General features: G+C 35.4%; 1 protein-coding gene across 28 annotated transcripts in view; it reads right to left on the reverse strand.

Annotated features, from left to right (window-relative positions):
- Positions 1–20,432, reverse strand: part of KIF27 (kinesin family member 27) — an 80,948-nt gene that overhangs the window by 10,809 nt on the left and 49,707 nt on the right. For 18 of the 28 annotated variants that reach the window (XM_081520976.1, XM_081520874.1, XM_081520851.1 and 15 more), the window contains 5 exons: positions 18,678–18,875; positions 13,988–14,098; positions 10,385–10,561; positions 4,063–4,278; positions 954–1,160 (listed from right to left, as the gene is read on the reverse strand). In XM_081520976.1, the coding sequence (XP_081377102.1) occupies positions 954–1,160; positions 4,063–4,278; positions 10,385–10,561; positions 13,988–14,098; positions 18,678–18,875 (909 nt within the window). Of the gene's footprint in view, positions 1–931; positions 1,161–4,062; positions 4,279–10,384; positions 10,562–13,987; positions 14,099–18,677; positions 18,876–20,432 lie in introns of all 28 variants that reach the window. The other 10 variants (XM_081520988.1, XM_081521008.1, XM_081520992.1 and 7 more) reach the window with 4 other exon arrangements.

The following is a 20,432-nucleotide window of genomic DNA, read 5'->3' on the forward strand; positions in this document are numbered from 1 at the left end:
TTAATAATGTAAAGACCTTCTCTCCAGAAAAGTACTAATTTCTACAAAGGGTTCTTAAGATCAGAAAAATCCACTGACCTTGGCCCTTGCACTAAGACCACCACAAAGAGTTATCTGTATCAAAGCCTCAGACAATACGCACCATTATTTCTGCCCTCCAAACACCCAGTGATGGGATGCGCTCACATCAATGATAGAAGCGTACTTCTGACAGTCATCATCCAAGAGGAGGACTGTGTATAACTCTTCCATTAATTTGTTCATCTTTATTTCACTTGTCTCACAGAATTAGAACTTTATTTTAAAACTTCAGTGTTTTATTTTTCATTAATTGTCTATTATCTTAAACTGAATATATTTTTCAGAGAAAAAAGTAATCTACTTGTTTAACGTTTCATAATATATATCTTAAGAGAAGACACTGGAGAAAAGATGGATATAATTTTCAATGTTATGAAACATCTATCAGTAAACTGTCAAATCTGTATAAAATATCTTAATTTATATTAAGCACATCCAGGTTAATGCTAAAATCTATCACTATCTTTGTCACTGATGTACCATTTCATCTCTATTTCAGTTCATAGAGTATGAAAAGAAAGTATAGGTACCCCTACCCAGCAATGAAGGAAAGGGAACCCAAATCTAGAGGGTCCCTTGATTTTTCATGAACGCTGAGTAGGAACAACCAAATCTAGAAAACATCCAATTAATAATGCCTGAAGAATATTTGGATTAAATTCTTTGGATTTTAAAACTATTTCAAAAAGTGTCCTCCTTTCAAGCGACCCTTCAATTTTAAGAACCTCACTAAAAGTTAGGCCTACAATACTTAGATAAGCACAAAGATTTCAGATGACAACATTCAGTACTGTAAATTCTACATAAATGTGAGCCGTATACCCATCTTGACCCCTATTTATAAGAAAACCCTCTGTCTCTGAAAAACAAACCTTATTGAAATATCTGAAAAGAACAGCTCTAATCTCAACAGGACTCAGGCAAATTAGTTTTTCTAAGACATTTGCTTCACTATGAGAGAGGTTTTGAAATGAAGCTCTGAGCAAGTTCTGGCGACTCTGGATACTTTCGTTCTTGTATTCAATTGCGGCTTCCAAAGCTTCAATCCCTTCTTCAAGTTGGAAAAGAACATGTTCTTCCTAGATATAATACAATAGAAACAACTCACTTTAAATGAAATAGTAGAACTTGAACTTTGTCATATTCTAAGATCTTACTGTGCTATTTGGGTCTAATGGACATTACCATTCTTCTACCCTTCCCTCAAACCAATCCATGGTGGCCACCAAATAAGTATCATGCATTGTGCTGTATTTTCACCACAAAACATTACAGTGTTTTTAGTTACAGAATTCATCATAAAATAGAAACTCAAATGTTTCTTGAAGATAAGAATTGACCCTCTAGAAATGCAGATGGCCAACAGGTATATGAGAAGATAGGTAACTCAACATCACTAATAATCAGGGAAATCCAAATAAAAAACCACAATGTGATATACACCTGTCAGAATGGCCATCATCAAAAAGAACACAAATAACAAATGTTGGTGAGGATATGGAGAAAAGTGAATTCTCATACATGGTTGGTGGGAATGTAAACTGGTGCAGACACTATGGAAAATAGTATGGAGGTTTCTCAAAACACTAAAAAAGAACTACTATATGATTCAGCAGTTCTACTCCTGGGTACATATCTGGGAAGAAAAACTAATTTGAAAAGATACATGCACCTCAATGTTCACAGCAGCCTTATTTACAATTGCCAAGGTATGGAAGCGACCTAAGTGTCCCTCAACAGATGAATGGATAAAGAAGATGTGGTATATATACACAAAGGAATACTACTTGGTCATAAAAAAGAACAAAATTTTGCCATTTGCAGCAGCAACAAGGATGGACCTGGAGGGCATTATAGTAAGTGAGTCAACAGAGAAAGACAAATGCTATATCACTTATATGTAGAATCTAAAACTTACAACAAACTAGTGAATATAACAACAAAAAAAGAAGCAGACTCACAGATACAGAAACAAGATAGTGGTTACCAGTGGCAGGGCACATAATAGGGGTTGGGGAGTGGGCGGTACAATCAGTTGGGAGTAAGACAGGCTACAAGGATGTATTATACTACACAGAGAATATAGCCAATATTTTGTAGTAACTGTAAATGGAGTATAACCTTTAAAAATTGTATTAAAAAATAAATAAAAATTAAAAATGGACACTCTACCATTCTGCAAACATAATTTGCTCATTCCTATCTCTATGCCTTATTTAACAGTGTTCTATCTAAAACGACCTTCTTTCTTATATCTATCAATACATACCATGTTTTTCATAATCCAGCTCAAGATTCTGATTCACCAATGCTGCCTTAATTCAATCTTCCACCAAATGATCACTGCATTGCTTTAGATAAATAATGTATTAAGTATAGCTTTATTAGGTTTCCCTGGTGGCTCAGTGGTAAAGAATCTTCCTGCCAATGAGGAGACGTGGGTTTGATCCCTGAGCGAGGAAGACCCCCTGAAGAAGGAAATGGCAACCCACTCCAGTATTCTTGCCTGGGAAATTCCATGGACAGAGAAGCCTGGCGGGCGACAGTCTATGGGGTCACAAAAGACTCAGACATGACTTAGAAGCTAAACAACAACAACAACAAAATAGCTTTATTACATTATCTATAACTTGATTTTAATATTCATCAAGATTTAGAGTTTTCTCATCTTTCTGTCTCTTCTCCTCAGATGGAGTAGAATTCCTCAAGAGAAGCATAATGTTTTCTACTTTTTTGTGTCTTCCATAGGGCCCAGGAACTGTCCTGGGAACTCAAGAATTCCTTAAATGCTCAAATGTTTTGCTGAATTTTAGGCTCTCAGATCTTTAGGTCTGCAGGGCTGGGGGTTGACTTTGACAGCTTTGAGGGGAAAATCTCATTCTGTGGTCCGTGGCAAAGCTACCCAAATTAAGTTATAAAATAGGGCAGTAGAAGCTCATGATGTCACATAGCCTCCAGTCAAGTTTGTCTTCAATTTCTTTCATCAACTCAATGAACAATAATGTCATTAAATCCTCTCCCTTGTTCCTTCTTTTTTTTTATTTTATTTTATTTATTTATTATTATTTTTTTTAATTTATTTTTTTTAAATAAATTTATTTATTTTAGTTGGGGGCTAATTACTTTACAATATTGTAATAGTTTTTCTTAACCAGCCCCTTCAACTTCTTCTCATACTTGCTCAAATCTAAAACATTACAAGATACAGCAAGGTGTGTGATTCCCAGCCACTTACTTTTTGTTAGCAATTTTCCCTTACTTTGGACATTGACCATAAATATTTGCAGAGAAAATCCAGGCTCAAAAGTTCATCTTTGTCTGATAAAATAATAAGTTATGGTTACCACTGCCAACTTAAATAAAATTTTGAAAAAAGACCAAGTCTGGGACAATTTGGTAGCTAATAAATGCAACACCTTTTACATAGTTTAAAAAATAATGATGAAGAGAAGCCACATGTTCCCCTAAATGAAAACTCCTAAAAGGTATTTCTATTGGGGGTTGAATTTTGCACATCTCCTTGGCTAGGACTTAGTGTGGAACAATGCTCCCGTACTTTCTAAAGCAATTAACCCTTAATGCTCTAGGCCTCTGTTATAGACGATGAATTACCAAGTATCATCCAAGAAAAATGCATAAAGAAAAGGTGCCCTCTTTAGAAGAAATGAGAAAAAGAGTCCCTCAAATCATTTTGTGTTCTGTGAAAACCTCAGCTGAGAAAGGCCATACTCAAGGCAAGTGTGAGTCTCCCTGTCCCTGGTAATGCCAAGAAGGGGCCACATTCATGGACCATCACAGTCTCTAGTCAAGCATGGCTTATGGCACCAAACAGGTGCCAAGGAAACTCAGTACATCTGACAAAGTCTCAAGGAAACAAAGTTGATTAGGTTTATCATTTTTATGTTTAGGTAACAAAGGTGAAGGAAATCATCCAAGTGATCCATCATACAGTACTTCCAGTTCCAAAGCATACTGACTTACTTCAGGTGACAACACGCTACCATTTTTAAGTTTCTCATCCACGCTGTTTCTTCGTATCTGCAGCTGATCCTTTTCTCTCTGGAGGGCTTGTACTTGTTCTGAAATCTTTATTTTCTCCTCAGCTGTGCTGCTCTGGAGCTGCACATTCTTTTCTGACAACTCTTGGTCCAACAAGCTCAGGCGAGTTGATATTTTTAAACTGTCTGTGTTCAAAGCCTAAAAAGATAATCAACCAGACACCCTAAGGTTAGTTATTAGAAATACAGACTATAAACAAATTGGGAAAAAACAGAGAGAAAGCTACTATGTGAACATATTATTAGCTCTTACATTATTATTTTCTCCCATGGATTTTTTTGGGGGGCTTCATTTTCTAAGTCTTAAGTTGAATGTCTTTTTTTTTTAAGTGGAGATTAAAAAAATTTTTTTATTATTTATTTGGCTGTGCCTGGTCTTGGTATTTCATCAAAATAATTACGTGTATATACTACCATAAGGTTTATAATTTTTTTAAAAAGTAGTCTCCTACACCACCCTTTCCCCTGATTTCTGCTCCCAAGAAACGACCATCTTTAACCTTTCAATCTATTTCTTCTGGTTTATGTCCATGTTTCTAAATAACATTACCAATTTCAGATACTGTCTGCTGGTTGTCTATTATGGAAGATAAGGATTTAGCACTCTTATGCCTCCTTGTCTGTATTTCCCCTCCCTGTATTCTCCCAACTCAAGTTGTATTACAGTTTTTACTTAAATCAATAGTTTACATGACTTTGTGAATATTATTCATAACTGAACTATCCAGGACAAAATGATCATATTTCCATCTGGAACAATTTTTTTTGTTTCCTTATAACTAATTCTTTTCCAATAGAACTATAAAATTCCTCTTAACATTATTTTTTCAGTTGATCAAAACTTATTCAGGGAATATTTTCATTCTCTTCTCTTCTGGAAACATTTTGCCTGGAGTCTCCATCCTCCTGCTCCAAACTAGACTATAGTTGTTCCTAGACTTCCTTTGGTACTATCCTGAAAATTTCCAGTTAGAGCACATTTTCTGGGTCCCAAGTCTTTCTTTTTCATAGCTTATGCCCTCATATTTAAGGAGTATATCCTCTAGTAGTTTCCTGAGACAGGCTAGGTTGTAGATAATTTTTTTCACCTGAAAATGTCTGTATTCTACCTTCCCATTTAATTTATATTAGTCTAAAAAGAGAAGCTTTGTTTGGATACCATTTTCTTTATGAGTTTTAAGACTGCTTCAGGTCTTCTAACTTCTAATGAAGAAGGTTGAGAACTCCAGTGCCATTCTGACTCTCATAATTTACACAATGATATGCTTTTGGTAGTCTTTGCTATGCCCTTGATAAACAATTTCAACCCAGAGTTTCCATATCTTCAGTGTTGGCAATTTTTTTGTATTAGGTCTTTGATAATCTCTTCTCCTGTTTCCTCTGTTTTATCTTTCTGGAATTCCTGTTACTTGGATGATGGACTTTGTGGGTTTATCTGTCAATTAAATTTTATTCCTCTTATTTTCTATTTATTTTTTATTTACTTTCTGAGATGTTTCTTAACATTATCCTTCAAAGCTTTTAATTTCCAAAAGTTCTTTCATGTTTTTCATATCCTGCAGTTCTTGTTTTATGGATGGAGTATCAGCTTTTACCACTTTGAGGATATTAAGATTTTTAAAGTTTTTTCAGCTCCTTGTTCTATCTCTAATTTCTCTGATCATCATATTTTTTTTTTCTTTTGTTTTGGCCTCCATTTTTAATGTTAGTAGCATTCCTGAGATCTCCATGATACTTAAGAGTCAGGTATTAAAATGCTGATATTGTGGTGGGTTAAGATATATGACAGTAGGATATACCTGGAACCTGGACACTTAGTTGGGGGCTCCCAAATGTAAATTTTTAGGGTATTTTTTCCTGGGACTGTTTCAGAAAAATCTACCAATCTTCTGCTGGGAAGTATAAGTCTGGCTGCCTGCATTTTGGGATCTATGAAGGGGTTAGGTAATGGATATCTCAGGATTCAGACTTTCATTCATTCCCTGTTTATTTTGACTTACCCCAGCCCTCTGCTGTACTTGGTTCAATCTTCAGAAAATGAATCATCTAGTCCAGAATTAGAAAAGGATGGTTTCCCGACAATGCCCTGTTTTCATTCTTAGGCCTCACTCCTCTCTTCTAAAATTCATGGTCCCTTCATTTCTGAGGTTTTTTTTCATGTTTATGTGAATTATAGCTTGTGAAGCTGTTACTAAAAAAGCTAAAGATAAAGGCTTGATCTCCTTGGTGTCCCTCTTCTAGGTACTTGGATTTCAGCTTTTTCTGTCCTGCTAAGCCAGTAACCACTTATCTATCTGCTTTCCAGCTACATTTTTTTGGTAACCTTTTGTCTTCTGTTATCTCCCCTACTGTTTTTTCCCTTTATGTGTTTATAGTTATTTTTTTTTTTGAGTAATCGCTTTACTAAAATATAGTTCCTATACATCGATTTAAAGTGTATAATTCGATGGTTTTAAGTGTATTTGCAAAGTTGTGCAACCATCACCATAATCAATCTCAGAACATTTTCATCAGTCTCTCAGAAAAAACCCTATGCCCACTAGCACTCATTCTATTTCCTCGCCAAGCCCCTATCCAGTTCTAAGTAACCAGTATTCTACTTTCTGTCTCGATGGAATTGTCTACTGTGACTGACTTCTTTCATTTGACATTCATTTAACATAATGTTTTCAGGGTTCATCCATGTTGTAGCACGTATCAGTGCTTCATTCCTTTCTACTGTTGAATAATATTCCATTATATGAATGTGTACCACATTTCGTTTACACATTATCAGTTGAAGGACACTGGATTGCTTTCATTTTTTGACTATCACGAATAATGCTGTTATAAATATTCATGTACAAGTTTTTGTGTGTACTTATGTCTTCACTTGATTTGAATGTACACCTAGGAGTGAATGCTAGGTCATCTGGTAATTCTATGTTCAACATGTTATCCAAAGTAACTACCCCATTTTACAATCCCACCAGCAATGTGTAAGAATTCCAATTACTTCACATCTTCACCAAAATTATTTTTCTGATTATAGTCATCTTAGTGGGTATGAAGCACTATCTCATTTAAATGTTGATTTCCATTTACAAGATGGCTACGATGTTGAGTATATTTTCACGTGCTTACTGGCCATTTGCAAACCTTTGGAGAAATTTCTATCTGAATCCTTTGCCCATTTTTAAACTGGGTTGCCTTTTTACTACTGAGTTGTTAAAGAGTTCTACATCTGTTCTAAATACAGACTTAATGATGTACAAACACCTTCTCCCATTCTATGGGTTATCTTTTCACTTTCTGGATGGTGTTCCTTACATTACAAATGCTTTTAATATTGATGAAAGTCCAATTTATCTAATTTTTTCTGTTGTTCGTGTTTTAGGTGTAATATTCAATAAACCACTGCTTAACCTAAGGTCCGGAGAAGGCAATGGCACCCCACTCCAGTACTCTTGCCTGGAAAATCCCATGGACGGAGGAGCCTGGTAGGCTACAGTCCATGGGGTCGCTAAGAGTCGGACAACACTGAGCGACTTCACTTTCACTTTTCCCTTTCATGCACTGGAGAAGGAAATGGCAACCCACTCCAGTATTCTTGCCTGGAGAATCCCAGGGACAGGGGAGCCTGGTGGGCTGCCGTCTATGCGGTCGCACAGAGTTGGACACGACTGAAGCGACTTAGCAGCAGCAGCAACCTAAGGTCACAAAAAGTTATACTTATGTTTCTTTCTAAGACACTTATAGTTTTAGCACTTACATTTAGGTCTTTGATTCATTTTATTTGTATATGGTATGAATATATAGACTTTTTAAGATAAATCTTTTTTTTTTAATTTATTTTTGGCCGTGCTGGGTCTTTGTTGCTGAATGGGCTTTCCTCTAGTTGTGGTGAGAGCAGGCCACTCTAGTTGTGGAGTGATAGTTTCTCACTGCAGTGGCTTCTCTTGTTGTGGGGCATGGGCTTTAGCATGTGGGCTGCAGAAGTTGAAGTTCATGGACTATGGGGTACAGGTTCAATAGTTGTGGCACACAGGCTTAGTTGCTCCACGGCATGTAGGATCTTCCTGGACTGGGGATCGAACCTGTGTCTACTGCATTGGCAGGTGGATTCTTTACCAATGAGCCACCAGGGAAGCCCTGAATATAGGCTTTTTTATACTGTGTTTCTTGTCTGAAATGCATACAATCACATCTTATAGTATTTCTTAAATACTGAAAAAATATGTAATATGCTTTATCCTTTGTAATATCCTTTATTCAAAAAGAACCCTGAAATATGTCTCAAGTTTCTCTTCTGTTTAATTAAAACTATCTTCAAAGAATCAGTTTTGCTATGATCTACTGTGGGTTTCATTTATTTGCACTCTATGCTTACCTCCGTATGTTCTTACTTCCTAAATATTACATCTCGTTGAAACCAGAAAACACCTATTTTCTTTTCTTTGTTTTTCCTGCATCATAAAGTAAATGTATTTCAGGAATAAGAGCTTCCTTCTCACTCCTTTCTTTTTCTCTTTTTTGATACAGAAGGTATCATAAAGGTCCCAGGTATTTTCCTCTATTTATTCACTTGATACATTGATTTGTAAATCCTCTTTGCTGTCATTACAGTTTCTTTTTTGTGGGGAGGGGGGCAGCTTCTAAAACCTGACCCTGATAGCCAGTGTGAACAAGTTACCTGGATGGAGCACCAGCAACTAGGCTGGTTAGAAGGGCTCCCCCTACTCCAGTGTCCAATAGCCTGCTGCTAAAAGCTATCTCAACATGTTTGGGAAACAGAGGATAGAGCAGAGGTAAGAGCAGATCTTGTCCACATGTTACACTAAGGTGGAGAAGTTAAGAACATGTCACCATCACCCCGACCTAGTGGTACATCTATGCTGGATGAAAGGCAGGTTTTTTAATAAAGAGGCAGAGCTTATTCCATGATTCCATGACTGACCCCAGGCTCAAGGTCAGCTGGAGGCAAAGGTCTGTGCAGAAAGTCTTTTTTTACAATTTTTTTTAAAATTTATTTATTTTAGTTGGAGGCTAATTACTTTACAATTTTTAAAAGTTGAAGTATAATTGATTTACAATATTGTGCCAATCTCTGCTGTACAACAAAGTGACTCAGTTATATACCTATATACATTATTTTTTATATATTCCATAATGGTTTATCACAGGATATTGAATATAGTTCGCTGGGCTATACATTAGGATCTTGTTGTTTATCCATTCTAATGTAATAGTTAGGATCTACCAACCCCAAACTCCCAGTCCATCCCTCTCCCTCCCCCACTCTCCCTTGCCAAACACAAGTATGAGTCTGTTTCTGTTTTGTAAATAGGCTCATTTGTGCCAAATTTTAGATTCTACATACAAGTGATATCATATGGGATTTGTCTTTCTCTTTGTAGAGAAAGTTTTCCTAAAGTCTAGGGCAAGTCAGCTTTATTTTCAGATGCTATTGTTGCTACTGCGATTATCAAAAAAACTTCTCCTGGTCCTCATAATACTTCTACAATCATTTTTCAAAACCTGAAACTGAGGCAAAGTCCTTCATAAAACCACTTATTTGAATGGCTCATAAAACACAAGTCCTACAACAAAAATTTTTGTAAAGGTACTCAAGTCTTTATAAGTAGAAAAATGAACAAATCTGTATTTTACAAAGTCTTCTTTCTTTTATAGGAATCATGAGTAGTAGTAATAGTTAGATCATTTTCAAGTCTATTCTTCTAGATTACCAATGTTCACTCAATGTTCACCCAATGTTCACTCTCTAATAGTACAGATTATTTTTAAAACATCCACTAAGGCTAATAATAGAGGCTTCCATGGGAAATGGCAAGCAAGTTATTCTAAATGGTTACATAGTTTCTGTTTGGGATAATACAAAGTTTGGAAATAGATAACAGTGATGGTTGTACAACACTGAATATAATTAATGCTGCTGAATTGTACACTTTTAAATGGTCAAAATGGTAAATTTTATGTTATGTATAACACACTACAATTTTTTAAATATCACCAAAAGTTAATAATAGATAACTCATACTTGGTAGAACACTGAACATTTTACTTCAAAACTGCAATAGATTTTAGTGATGGTCATTAAATAAGCACTAATAAGCCAAATACACTGAAAACCAGAAGAGTTTTCTTTTGGTTTCTAACTTTACAGTGGTTTGATTTACTTTATAGAAAAATAAATCTCAATTTATATGGCTTACAACCAGAATCAAAGAGCATATTAAAGAGAATACCTGACTAGATCGCAACTTCTTACTTTCCAGGTGGCTCTTCTCCTGTAACAGGGCCTCCTTCTTTGAAACTATGGCCTCCCGTTTCTTTAAGTCTTCTTCCAGCTCCTCTAATTCTTGGCGTTGGTTCAGAACCTTCTCTACTTCTTCATCTAACCATTTCTTCTGCTTATCCAATTTCTACATTAAAATTCCAAAGAAATGTTACAATTTGTTTTTCTTCACCATAAAATGTATATGGTAATAACATAACTTCAGACTGACTAAAACACCTTAAATGAACATTTAAAAGCTATCTGGAACACCTTAAATGAACAGTGAGAATAACAAAATAGTGTCCGTCCAAAATTGTCAAGAAGTAAGTGGCCAAAGTATTGGAGTTTCAGCTTCAACATCAGTCCTTCCAATGAACACCCAGGACTGATCTCTTTTAGGATGGACTGACTGGATCTCCTTGCAGTCCAAGGGACTCTCAAAAGTCTTCTCCAACACCACAGTTCAAAAGCATCAACTCTGCGGTGCTCAGCTTTCTTCACTGTCCAACTCTCACATCCACACATGATCACTGGAAAAACCATAGCCTTGACTAGACAGACGGACTTTTGTTGGCAAAGTAATGTCTCTGCTTTTAAATATGCTATCTAGGTTGGCCATAACCTTCCTTCCAAGGAGTAAGCGTCTTTTAATTTCATGGCTGCAATCACCATCAGCAGTGATTTTGGAGCCCAAAAAAATAAAGTCTGACACTGTTTCCACTGTTTCCCCATCTATTTGCCATGAAGTGATGGGGCCAGATGCCATGATCTTAGTTTTCTGAACGTTGAGCTTTAAGCCAACTTCTTCACTCTCCTCTTTCACTTTCATCAAGAGGCTCTTTAGTTCTTCTTCACTTTCTGCCATAAGGGTGGTGTCATCTGCATATCTGAGGCTATTGATATTTCTCCCGGCAATCTTGATTCCAGCTTGTGTTTCTTCCAGCCCAGCGTTTCTCATGATGTACTCTGCATATAGGTTAAATAAGCAGGGTGACAATATACAGCCTTGACGTACTCCTTTTCCTATTTAAACTCCAATACGTTGGCCACCTCATGCGAAGAGTTGACTCATTGGAAAAGAGCCTAATGCTGGGTAGGATTGGGGGCAGGAGGAGGAGGGGACGACAGAGGATGAGATGGTTGGATGGCATCACCGACTCGATGGACATGGGTTTGGGTAGACTCCAGGAATTGGTGATGGACAGAGAGGCCTGGCGTGCTGCAATTCATGGGGTCGCAAAGAGTCGGACATGACTGAGCGACTGAACTGAACTGAAGTGGTTCTAAGTTAACATCTTCCTGTGTTGTTTTATAAAGAGTTAAAATTTATTCCTTGAAAATGCTTGAGTCTGGGATTTTTAAGGCTGACAATTTTTTTTATATATACTGAGAGTCAGTTCTGAGAACAATAAATTGAGCTGTAAAGATTTCCAAAAGAAGCATCTCAGTATCATCTTGAGCTAAGGGTACCTAGAAATAAGTACAAACAAAAATGTGAATGAAATAACTGTCCAGATGGACTCTACCAAGTGCCCATCTGCACTGGGACAGAGTAATGAAGCAATGCTTCCTAAATAACAAGAAAACAAATCCATATAGTACTATTTTCCAGTTCTTCTCAAACTTCATAAAAAAAAAAAAAAACTGTTCCCAGGAATCTATATTAAGACAATAAGACAGTGAATATGCACGAGAAAAAGTCAGCAAAGTGGCCAAGGCAAAGTGAGATCCAGAGTCCAGAGCTCTGTGGTTTTTCATCCAGACCTAGATAGTATGGTCCTATAAGCAACAACACATCTAAATAATACTAAACCGTAAAATAGCAGCTCTACAATTACTAGGAACAGTAAGGATATCCCAGAGCAACGATAGAAATACTTTAGTTTTGTTATATCCAGCTATATCTTAGAACTCCACACATGAGACCCTATGAAGACTAGCAACTAAAACATATTCTACAAACATTTCTTGACTGAGTGGGGTTTGAAAGTTAAGTAAGAGATCTTCTGTAAGCTCCATTCCAATAAAAGAGAAACCAAAAAACGATGATTGTTGATAATAAATGCTGTATACAGCTAACTCCTAGGTATATGTATGCAAAAATGGAGGGCGGGATCAGTTCTGTCTGAGAAATGGAAGTAACATCAATGCCTGCCTCAGAGTAAGCAATACTTTAGCTGTGTTTTGAGGACGAGGTGCTGTGCTGTGCTTAGTCACTCCGTCGTGTCAGACACTGTGCGACCCCATGGACTGTAGCCCGCCAGGTCCAGGGAAGCCCTCAAGGATTGGGTAGCAGTCTGCTAACATAATAGGTTTTTTAGAGAAACAATAATAAATGAATGAATTTTCCTGTACTGGAGATAATAAAGTTATGATTTGTACAATTCACAGTATCTTAGTAAGTTTTCTGAAAATTTCTTACTTTGTCTCTTCTCTCTTACAGTAAATATTCCTACCACACAGTGCCAATTTTAAATGCTTTCTTCTTATAAAAGAGTTTCATATCAAAACAAGATTCTATTATAAGCTTTTTGGATAGTCATATTGACTAATGTATAATCTTGTTTAGAGTCAAATTCTGGAAAATGTTGTTTTAGAACACTAAAAATCAGGAAGGTTTTTTTTTTGTTGTTTATTATTTTTAACCCAACAAAGTCAATGCAGGCTGTGAGAACCTATTATTGTATTCATTTAAATTTAGATTCTTAACATTTTGTAAAGCGGCGCTAACTATTCTATGCTTTCCTACCTCTCCTACTCCTTCACATACCCTTCCACCCAGAAATATTATTCCCAGGCATGTCAGAGAGAAAGCTCTTTAACCAATTTCTAAAAAGCACTAGTAAAATAACTGAGAATACATGCATGTCCTAAATCTTACTGTTAAAATATTAATATATAAGATTTAAGAAGAGCAAATAATTTTTTCAGAATTAGGTTGATGTGTTTGCATTTGAGGGTAATTATAGTTTTAAGTACAGTAATTTTTAAGACGTTTAGTACTGCCATTCCTAATTTACATAAAATTTTGTTTCTTTGAACTTTGATATTAATTTATGAATTTCATTTTTTAAATGTGGCATTAAGACAATAGCTTTTTTAATATATTACATATGATGCATATACAATTTGGTTGTGTTTGAGTAGAGAGCTCTTATCTTTAGAAATATATCTGTTTCCAGGAGAATAAACCAGTCTTGACATGAGGATAAACACAATCTAGTTTTCATGTTTACATTTTACAACATTCAAATAAACTCATTTCTACTGAAGTAAGAATACAGCTTTCGTGTTGATGTTTGGTAGAAACCAACACAATACTGTAAAGCAATTATCCTTCAATTAAAAATAAATAAATTAAAAACAAAACAAAACAAAGTACAGCACATTTCTGGATGAGAAATTAATTTTTAATAACAGAAAAGTTTCAGAAGAAATATTAGAAATTTTGTACTCCAGTGGCAAAGTCTAGTGTTTGAAGATTTTATTTAGAGTCCACCTCTTTTTACCTCTACTTAGACAATCATCAAATCGAAAAGAAACCAGGAAACACTAAATAGAATCGACAAACCTGGAGTTGGTCTATACTTCCAAACGAACTTTTTCTCCTTTTCATCTTAAATGCATCAAGGTCCTCAGCTTTCAGTTTTAGATTTTTCTTTTCTGTTTTTAACTGTAGTTCCTATAGAAAACAGGAATTAAAATCACCTTATTGCTTTTACCACATGGCCATCATTAAGTATTTATGCAGATAATCATTTTAATATTTACTTTCCTAGTTGCAAAAAGAAAAAAAATAAGTAGATGAAGCTTGGGGCTATTAAGGAAGAAAATAATGTTAGCCCATAATTCAAGCAATAAAATCTCACAGCAAAAATCAGCATTTACTAGAAAAGCTAGGTATTTTTTTCATTTTTCACCAGTGTTACAAATTAGAGTAACAAGGGTAAGAGTATGAAAATTATAAATCCACTTTACTCTTGCCTTTCTGAGTTCATTACCTTCAGTGAGTCCACCCAAGGTACCCATCTGCAACAGGAATATTAGAATTTATCACAGGAGAAATGTAAAAAGAAAATACTCAGGTTCCAGCATTCAAAACTCAGATTTTGCAGCATGAGAATAGTCTTTCAAGACTGATCATGGTCCTCTGAAGAGTATTTTCCAAATTCCTTCAGTTTCCATTCACATCTTAAGAGTCAAGTCAAGAGGGCCCATGTGTTCTACTGGGGTTTAGAGACGATGTTACTGTCCACCACCAAAGCTTAGCAGGAATCTGGAAGGAGGCCATGAACTCAAAGTGGGCTGGTCCGCACTGCTATTTCTTACTGGTTCATGATGGATAAGTACAGAAATTAAAAGTAAGTGTTTAGAACCTTTTACAACAATTTAACAGAATAATTTTATGCCTATTGAATCTAATAATTAAAAGATAGACTTTTTGTATATTTTAATTTTTATTTCATTTTTTTACTAGTTCTTGTTTTACAAAGGTATTGGGCTCTGACAAATTCATAATAAAATGAAAATTGTACCTTGTGTGTGTGTGTGTGTGTGTGTGTGTGTGTGTGTGTGTGTGTGTGTTAGTTGCTCGGCTGTGTCCAACTCTTTGTGACCCCATGGACTATAGCCCACCAGGCTTCTCTGTCCATGGAATTTCCCAGGCAAGAATACTGAAGTGGGTTGCCACTCCCTTCTCCAGGGGATCTTCCCCACTCAGGGATCAAATCCGAGTCTCCTGCATTGCAGGCAGATTCTTTACCGTCTGGGCCACCAGGGAACACCCCCAAATTATACCTTTTCCATAGGGAATTTTGGAAGTACTGATAAAAAGGAAGTAAAAGGGAAGTCTACCATTTTCCAGGTCTGGAAATGGCAGAAATGAGGAAAAAGAGAGTAAGAAATACGTGTGTCCCAGTTCTCCTCTTGAGTTTTGTTATATAGGGAAGAAGAGAGAGAGAGACAGAAGTATAAAGTTGATGAAGAATAATTTTGGGGTGAGAAAAATCTAAGCTGTTTAAAGAAAGAATCTAGCAGAAAAAGAAAAGCTGGAAATATAGGGACAGAAAAAGACAAAAATGAGATAAAGCACGTAAGTGCTTAGTACAGTATCGAATGAAGATAAATAATAAATGTCATTTATTTTCTATAATAATAATTGTCACATTATTAAGAATGAGTAACTCAAGGGTATTAAGAAAGCAATTCCATTTACATTAACATCTAAAAGAATATCTGGGAATAAATTTAACCAAGAAAGTAAAAGACTAGCACACTTAAAATTATAAAACACTATGAAAGAAATTAAAGAAGAAATGAAAAGACCACCCCAGGGCTTCTCTCATGTCTAGATGGTAGAGTCCACCTGCCAGTGCAATAGACACAGGTTCAGTCCCTGATCCAGGAAGATCTGACATGCTGTGGAGCAATTAAGCCCCTGAAGAGCAACTACTGAGCCTGTGTTCTAGATCCTAGGAACTACAACAACTGAGCCCACATGCTGCGACTAACGAAGCCCTTGTGCCAAGAGCCCACGCTCCCCAACAAGAAAAGCCACTGCAATGAGAAGCCCGCTCACTACAATGAAGAGTAGCCCTTCACTTACCACAACTAGAAAAAAAATCCCAGAGCAATGAAGACTCAGCATAGCCAGAAAATGAAATAAATAAATAAATAAAATGGAGACAATATTGAAAAAAATAAAGACACCCCATACTCCTGGATAAGAAAACTTAATATTGCCCTGATGCCAATACTACTCTAAGAGACCTACACAGTCAACACAATCTGTATCAAAATTCCAATGACCTTTTTGCCAAAATGGAAAAGCTGACCCTTAAATTCATATGGAATTGCAAAGGTCCGTGAATAGCCAAAACAATGCTGTAAAAGTACAAAGTTGGAGGACTTAATTCCCAATTTCAAAATCTACTGCAAAGCTACTGTAATCAAAACAGTGTGTAATGGCACAAGGACAGACACAGAAACAAATGGAATAGAACTGAATGTTTAGAAATAAATTCATAGATCTATAGTCAACTGATTTTTGACAAGGGTACCAAGTCCATTCAACAGAAAAACAACTGTCTTTCAGTAGATGGTGCTGGATTTCCACATGCAAAAGAATGAAGGTGGTCCCCTACCTCACACCACATACAAAAATTAACTCAAAATGGCCCAAGGACCTAAACACAAGAGCTAAAACTGTAAAACTCCAGAAGACAACACAGGGGTGGGTAAATCCTTATGAGCTTAGATCTGGAAATGAATTCTTAGATATGACACTAACAGCACAAGTGGAAAAAAGGAAACATAGATAAACATGAACGTCATAAAAATGTAAAACTTTGGTGCATCAAAAAATATTATCAAGAAAATGCAAAGATAATCTACAGAATGGAAAAAAAAAATATTTGGAAGTCATGTATCAAATAAAGTTTAATGTCCAGAATACAGACTGAATTCCCACAACTCAGTAACAAAAGACAATCCATTAAAAAAGACAACTTCAAAAGACTTTTCTCCAAAGAAGATATACAAATGGCCAATAAGCACATGAAAAGATGCTCAATATCATTAGTCAATATGGAAATGCAAATCAAAATCATAACGACATTCCACTTCACATGTACTTGGATGACTACAATAAAAAAGAAACAGAAAATAACAAGTGTTGATGAAGATGAGAAATCAGACCTCTCAAACACTGTTGGTGAGAATGTAAAATGGTGCTGTCACTATCAGAAACAGTTGGTGGTTCCTGAAAAAGCTAAGCATAGAATTAGCATATGACACAGCAATTTCACATCGAGGTATTTCACGTCCAAATTGAAAGCAGGGACTTGAACAGTTACTTGTATGCCAATGTTTATCACAGCACTATTCAAAAGCCAAAAGGTGGAAACAACCCAAGTGTCTATCAGATAAATGTAGAAAAAAAATGCTGTGTATGCATGTAATGGAATATTATCCAGTCATAAAAAGGAATGAAGTTCTGATATATACTACAACATGGCTGAACCTTGAAAACTTTATGCTAAATGAAGTAAGTCAGACACAGGACAAATATTGTATGATTTCACTTTTATAAAATGTTGAGAATAGGCAAATTCATGAATATAGAAGTAGATTAAGATTACTAGGCACTGGGGGGAAGAGGGGGAAAAGGAGTTACTGCTTAATGGTTACTGAGGGTGATGAAAAGGTTTAAAAAACCAGATGATGGTTGCACAACACGGTGAATGTAATTAATGCCATTGAATTATATGCTTAAACAAGGTAAAAATGTTCAATTTCATTATATTTTACCACAGTTTATAAAAATCAATAATGTAATACACCAAAACTCGCTGAACTATACACTTTACATTGGTAAACTGTATGATATGTGAAGTATATCTCAATATAAGTGTTTAAAAAAAAATAAAGAATCAGTAACTTGGCTTAAATGCTCTTTAAGTTCCCTTCCATGTCTAAATTTTGTCATTCTTTTTTCTAAGGTCTGAGAATATGTTATTTTCCTAAGTTTAAAATCTAGGAAACCTCCAATTATGTCCCAAACCTTGGGTTCAGCTTAACATTTCAATAGAACAGAGCCTGGTACACAGTACTAGGTAAGTGTTCGTTATTGTTGTTATGATTATTATCAGCCTCCTTTTCTTCAGAAGAGCTCTACGGAGGCAAGGATGATAAGGATATTTAAGAATTAACAGACACAGAGAGGGTAAGTGATTTTCCCAATAAATGGTCCAGCCAAGAATGAGAGAGTTGGGATTTGAATACACACTAGCCAAGCTCCATAGCCTGGGCTGATACCACTAGTTCCTCCCCAGCCTAGAACTGCTGGGCACACAGGTCTGATCACTTTTCTGCACACTAGGAATGAAATGGTACCATCATTTTTACCTTAAGGCATGTCAAAGCACTTTGAAAATGGGAAATCCTATTCAAATGTTAGATATTTTTTAGAAAGTCAGCTTCATAAATTTATGTTTTTGACAGCCTCAACTGAAGTTAAGGTCCTAGTTAGAGAAATTATCATTGCACTTTCTTTTGTCAAAGTCTTCAAGACAGTACTCAGAATTCAATAAATAGCTTTTACTATGTAGATCAACAAAGTTTTAAGGTGAATGGGAACAGCAGCCAAGGACAGGCCAAGGTTAGATACCTCACAAGCCAACTGAATCAAGACCTTGGTTTCATTAGCTCTGAGCCGTTGAACATTTCATATTATGCTTAGCAGGAAAGTATGACAATATTACTTTGATTTTTTGTTGATCCCGCTTAATTTCTGCATCCAGTTGCTTCCTTTTTTCATTTTCTTCTCGAAGTCTTTTTTGCAGCTGTACCTTTTGATATTTCATGTGATCTACATTCTGCTCTAGTTCAGTAGCATGTTTCTCATTTTGGATTGACAGTGATGCCAATTTCTTACTATTTTGATGCTTCTTCTGTAAGACCTGGATCACATGGAATATTTAAAAATGAAAAACTGCATCTCTCATATCCTTCCAGTAAACATAAAACTCTTCATTTAATTACACATGTTGGCATTTTTTCCTAGATTTTAATTTATTCTTGACAGTTTCACAACTGTTTTCTATATTTCTACTTTTACAATTGGTCAACTATCATAATTTTCACAAGATGTAAAGAATGATGAGTCTTCCTGGTGCTAGCAGCCAAACAGAACAAAACCAACATTGCTACTTTTTTTTTGAGTGTTTTAATTTAAAAATACTTTATGTACATAATAAAAATTAAAACAATACAAAACTGAATTTATATTTAAAAAGGCTCTTATCTCAGATTCCTAATCTACCTGTCTTGCTTCCTGAAACAAAATTACCAATTTCTTAAGTATTCTTTGAGAAATAATTTATATGCATATAAATAACTTTATGTATGTATATTCTAGATAGACTATTCTTCACCTTTTTTTTCTATATAATTTATCTTAGAGGTCTTTTCACATAGATTTGTTCTTTCTATGTGACTGCATAGTATTCTACTGTACTCATATTTAAAATCCAGCTATATCCGAAATCATTAATCCCTGAGTTAAAATGATCAGAAATGATACCATTTTCCCAGAGAGTAACCATTATAATTAATACTTTAATTATAATAAATAAAGCTTTTCCTCTCTAGCAAAAGTTATCCATAGATAGCACTAAAAATCTGTGAACATCTGTGAAGAGTTTTCTATACTAACATAAAATACCAGTGTTTCAATTTAATCTTGATCAAACAAACATAGATTTGTATTATGTACTTTAGCATTGCACTAAGTACATCTCACATGAAATAAAAAAGTTAAGGTGAGGTTATTTGTAAGTTATGCAGACTACAATTAATTATTTCCTTTATCTTGGCAATAAACTGCTGGGAAAAAAACCACATTTTGTTTTAATTAAATTAAGTATTCACAGACACACTGTAGCTTAGGAGCAGGGCTATTTAAAGGGTGGTCTGTGGACCAGTACCAGTCACAGACTGCTGTCAGCCTGTACCATAAAGGACGTTATTAGATTCAGCTGATGGTGTTTCCATGCAAGACTTTTTTTGATGAGGGAAGCTGTGCTCCTATTTACCTTTATCCCGCTGCAGACCAATAATGAACAATCTGCAGTGGACTACTTTGAGTACTACTAGCTTGGATGCCACAGGACTCTGCAGTTTCCCAAGCCTGAATTTGGACCCTGGTTTTGTCACTTATTTTTGACAGTAATTGCAATATTGGAGCAAAAATGTTAATATTACTACTGTAGTGTCTTTTCCACATGATATTGAAAACATCAGTATAAGTACTGACAATCTTATTTAAAAGTGAGATAGGTTGTCATTGTCTTTTGTGCTTATTCCACAGATGCTCAAGTGTGGAATGTGCACTCTGTTAGCATCAAAATATTAATATAGCATATAATGCTATATATATCTAAAGGCAAAGAATACAGATTTCAGATTTTTTAATTAAAACAAATTAAAGTTTTAAAAATTAAAATAACTTCATTATA

Source organism: Giraffa tippelskirchi, chromosome 1, assembly GCF_054371585.1.
Source record: "Giraffa tippelskirchi isolate mGirTip1 chromosome 1, T2T-mGirTip1v1.2.pri, whole genome shotgun sequence".
In the NCBI taxonomy this organism is placed as follows: Eukaryota; Metazoa; Chordata; class Mammalia; order Artiodactyla; family Giraffidae; genus Giraffa; species Giraffa tippelskirchi.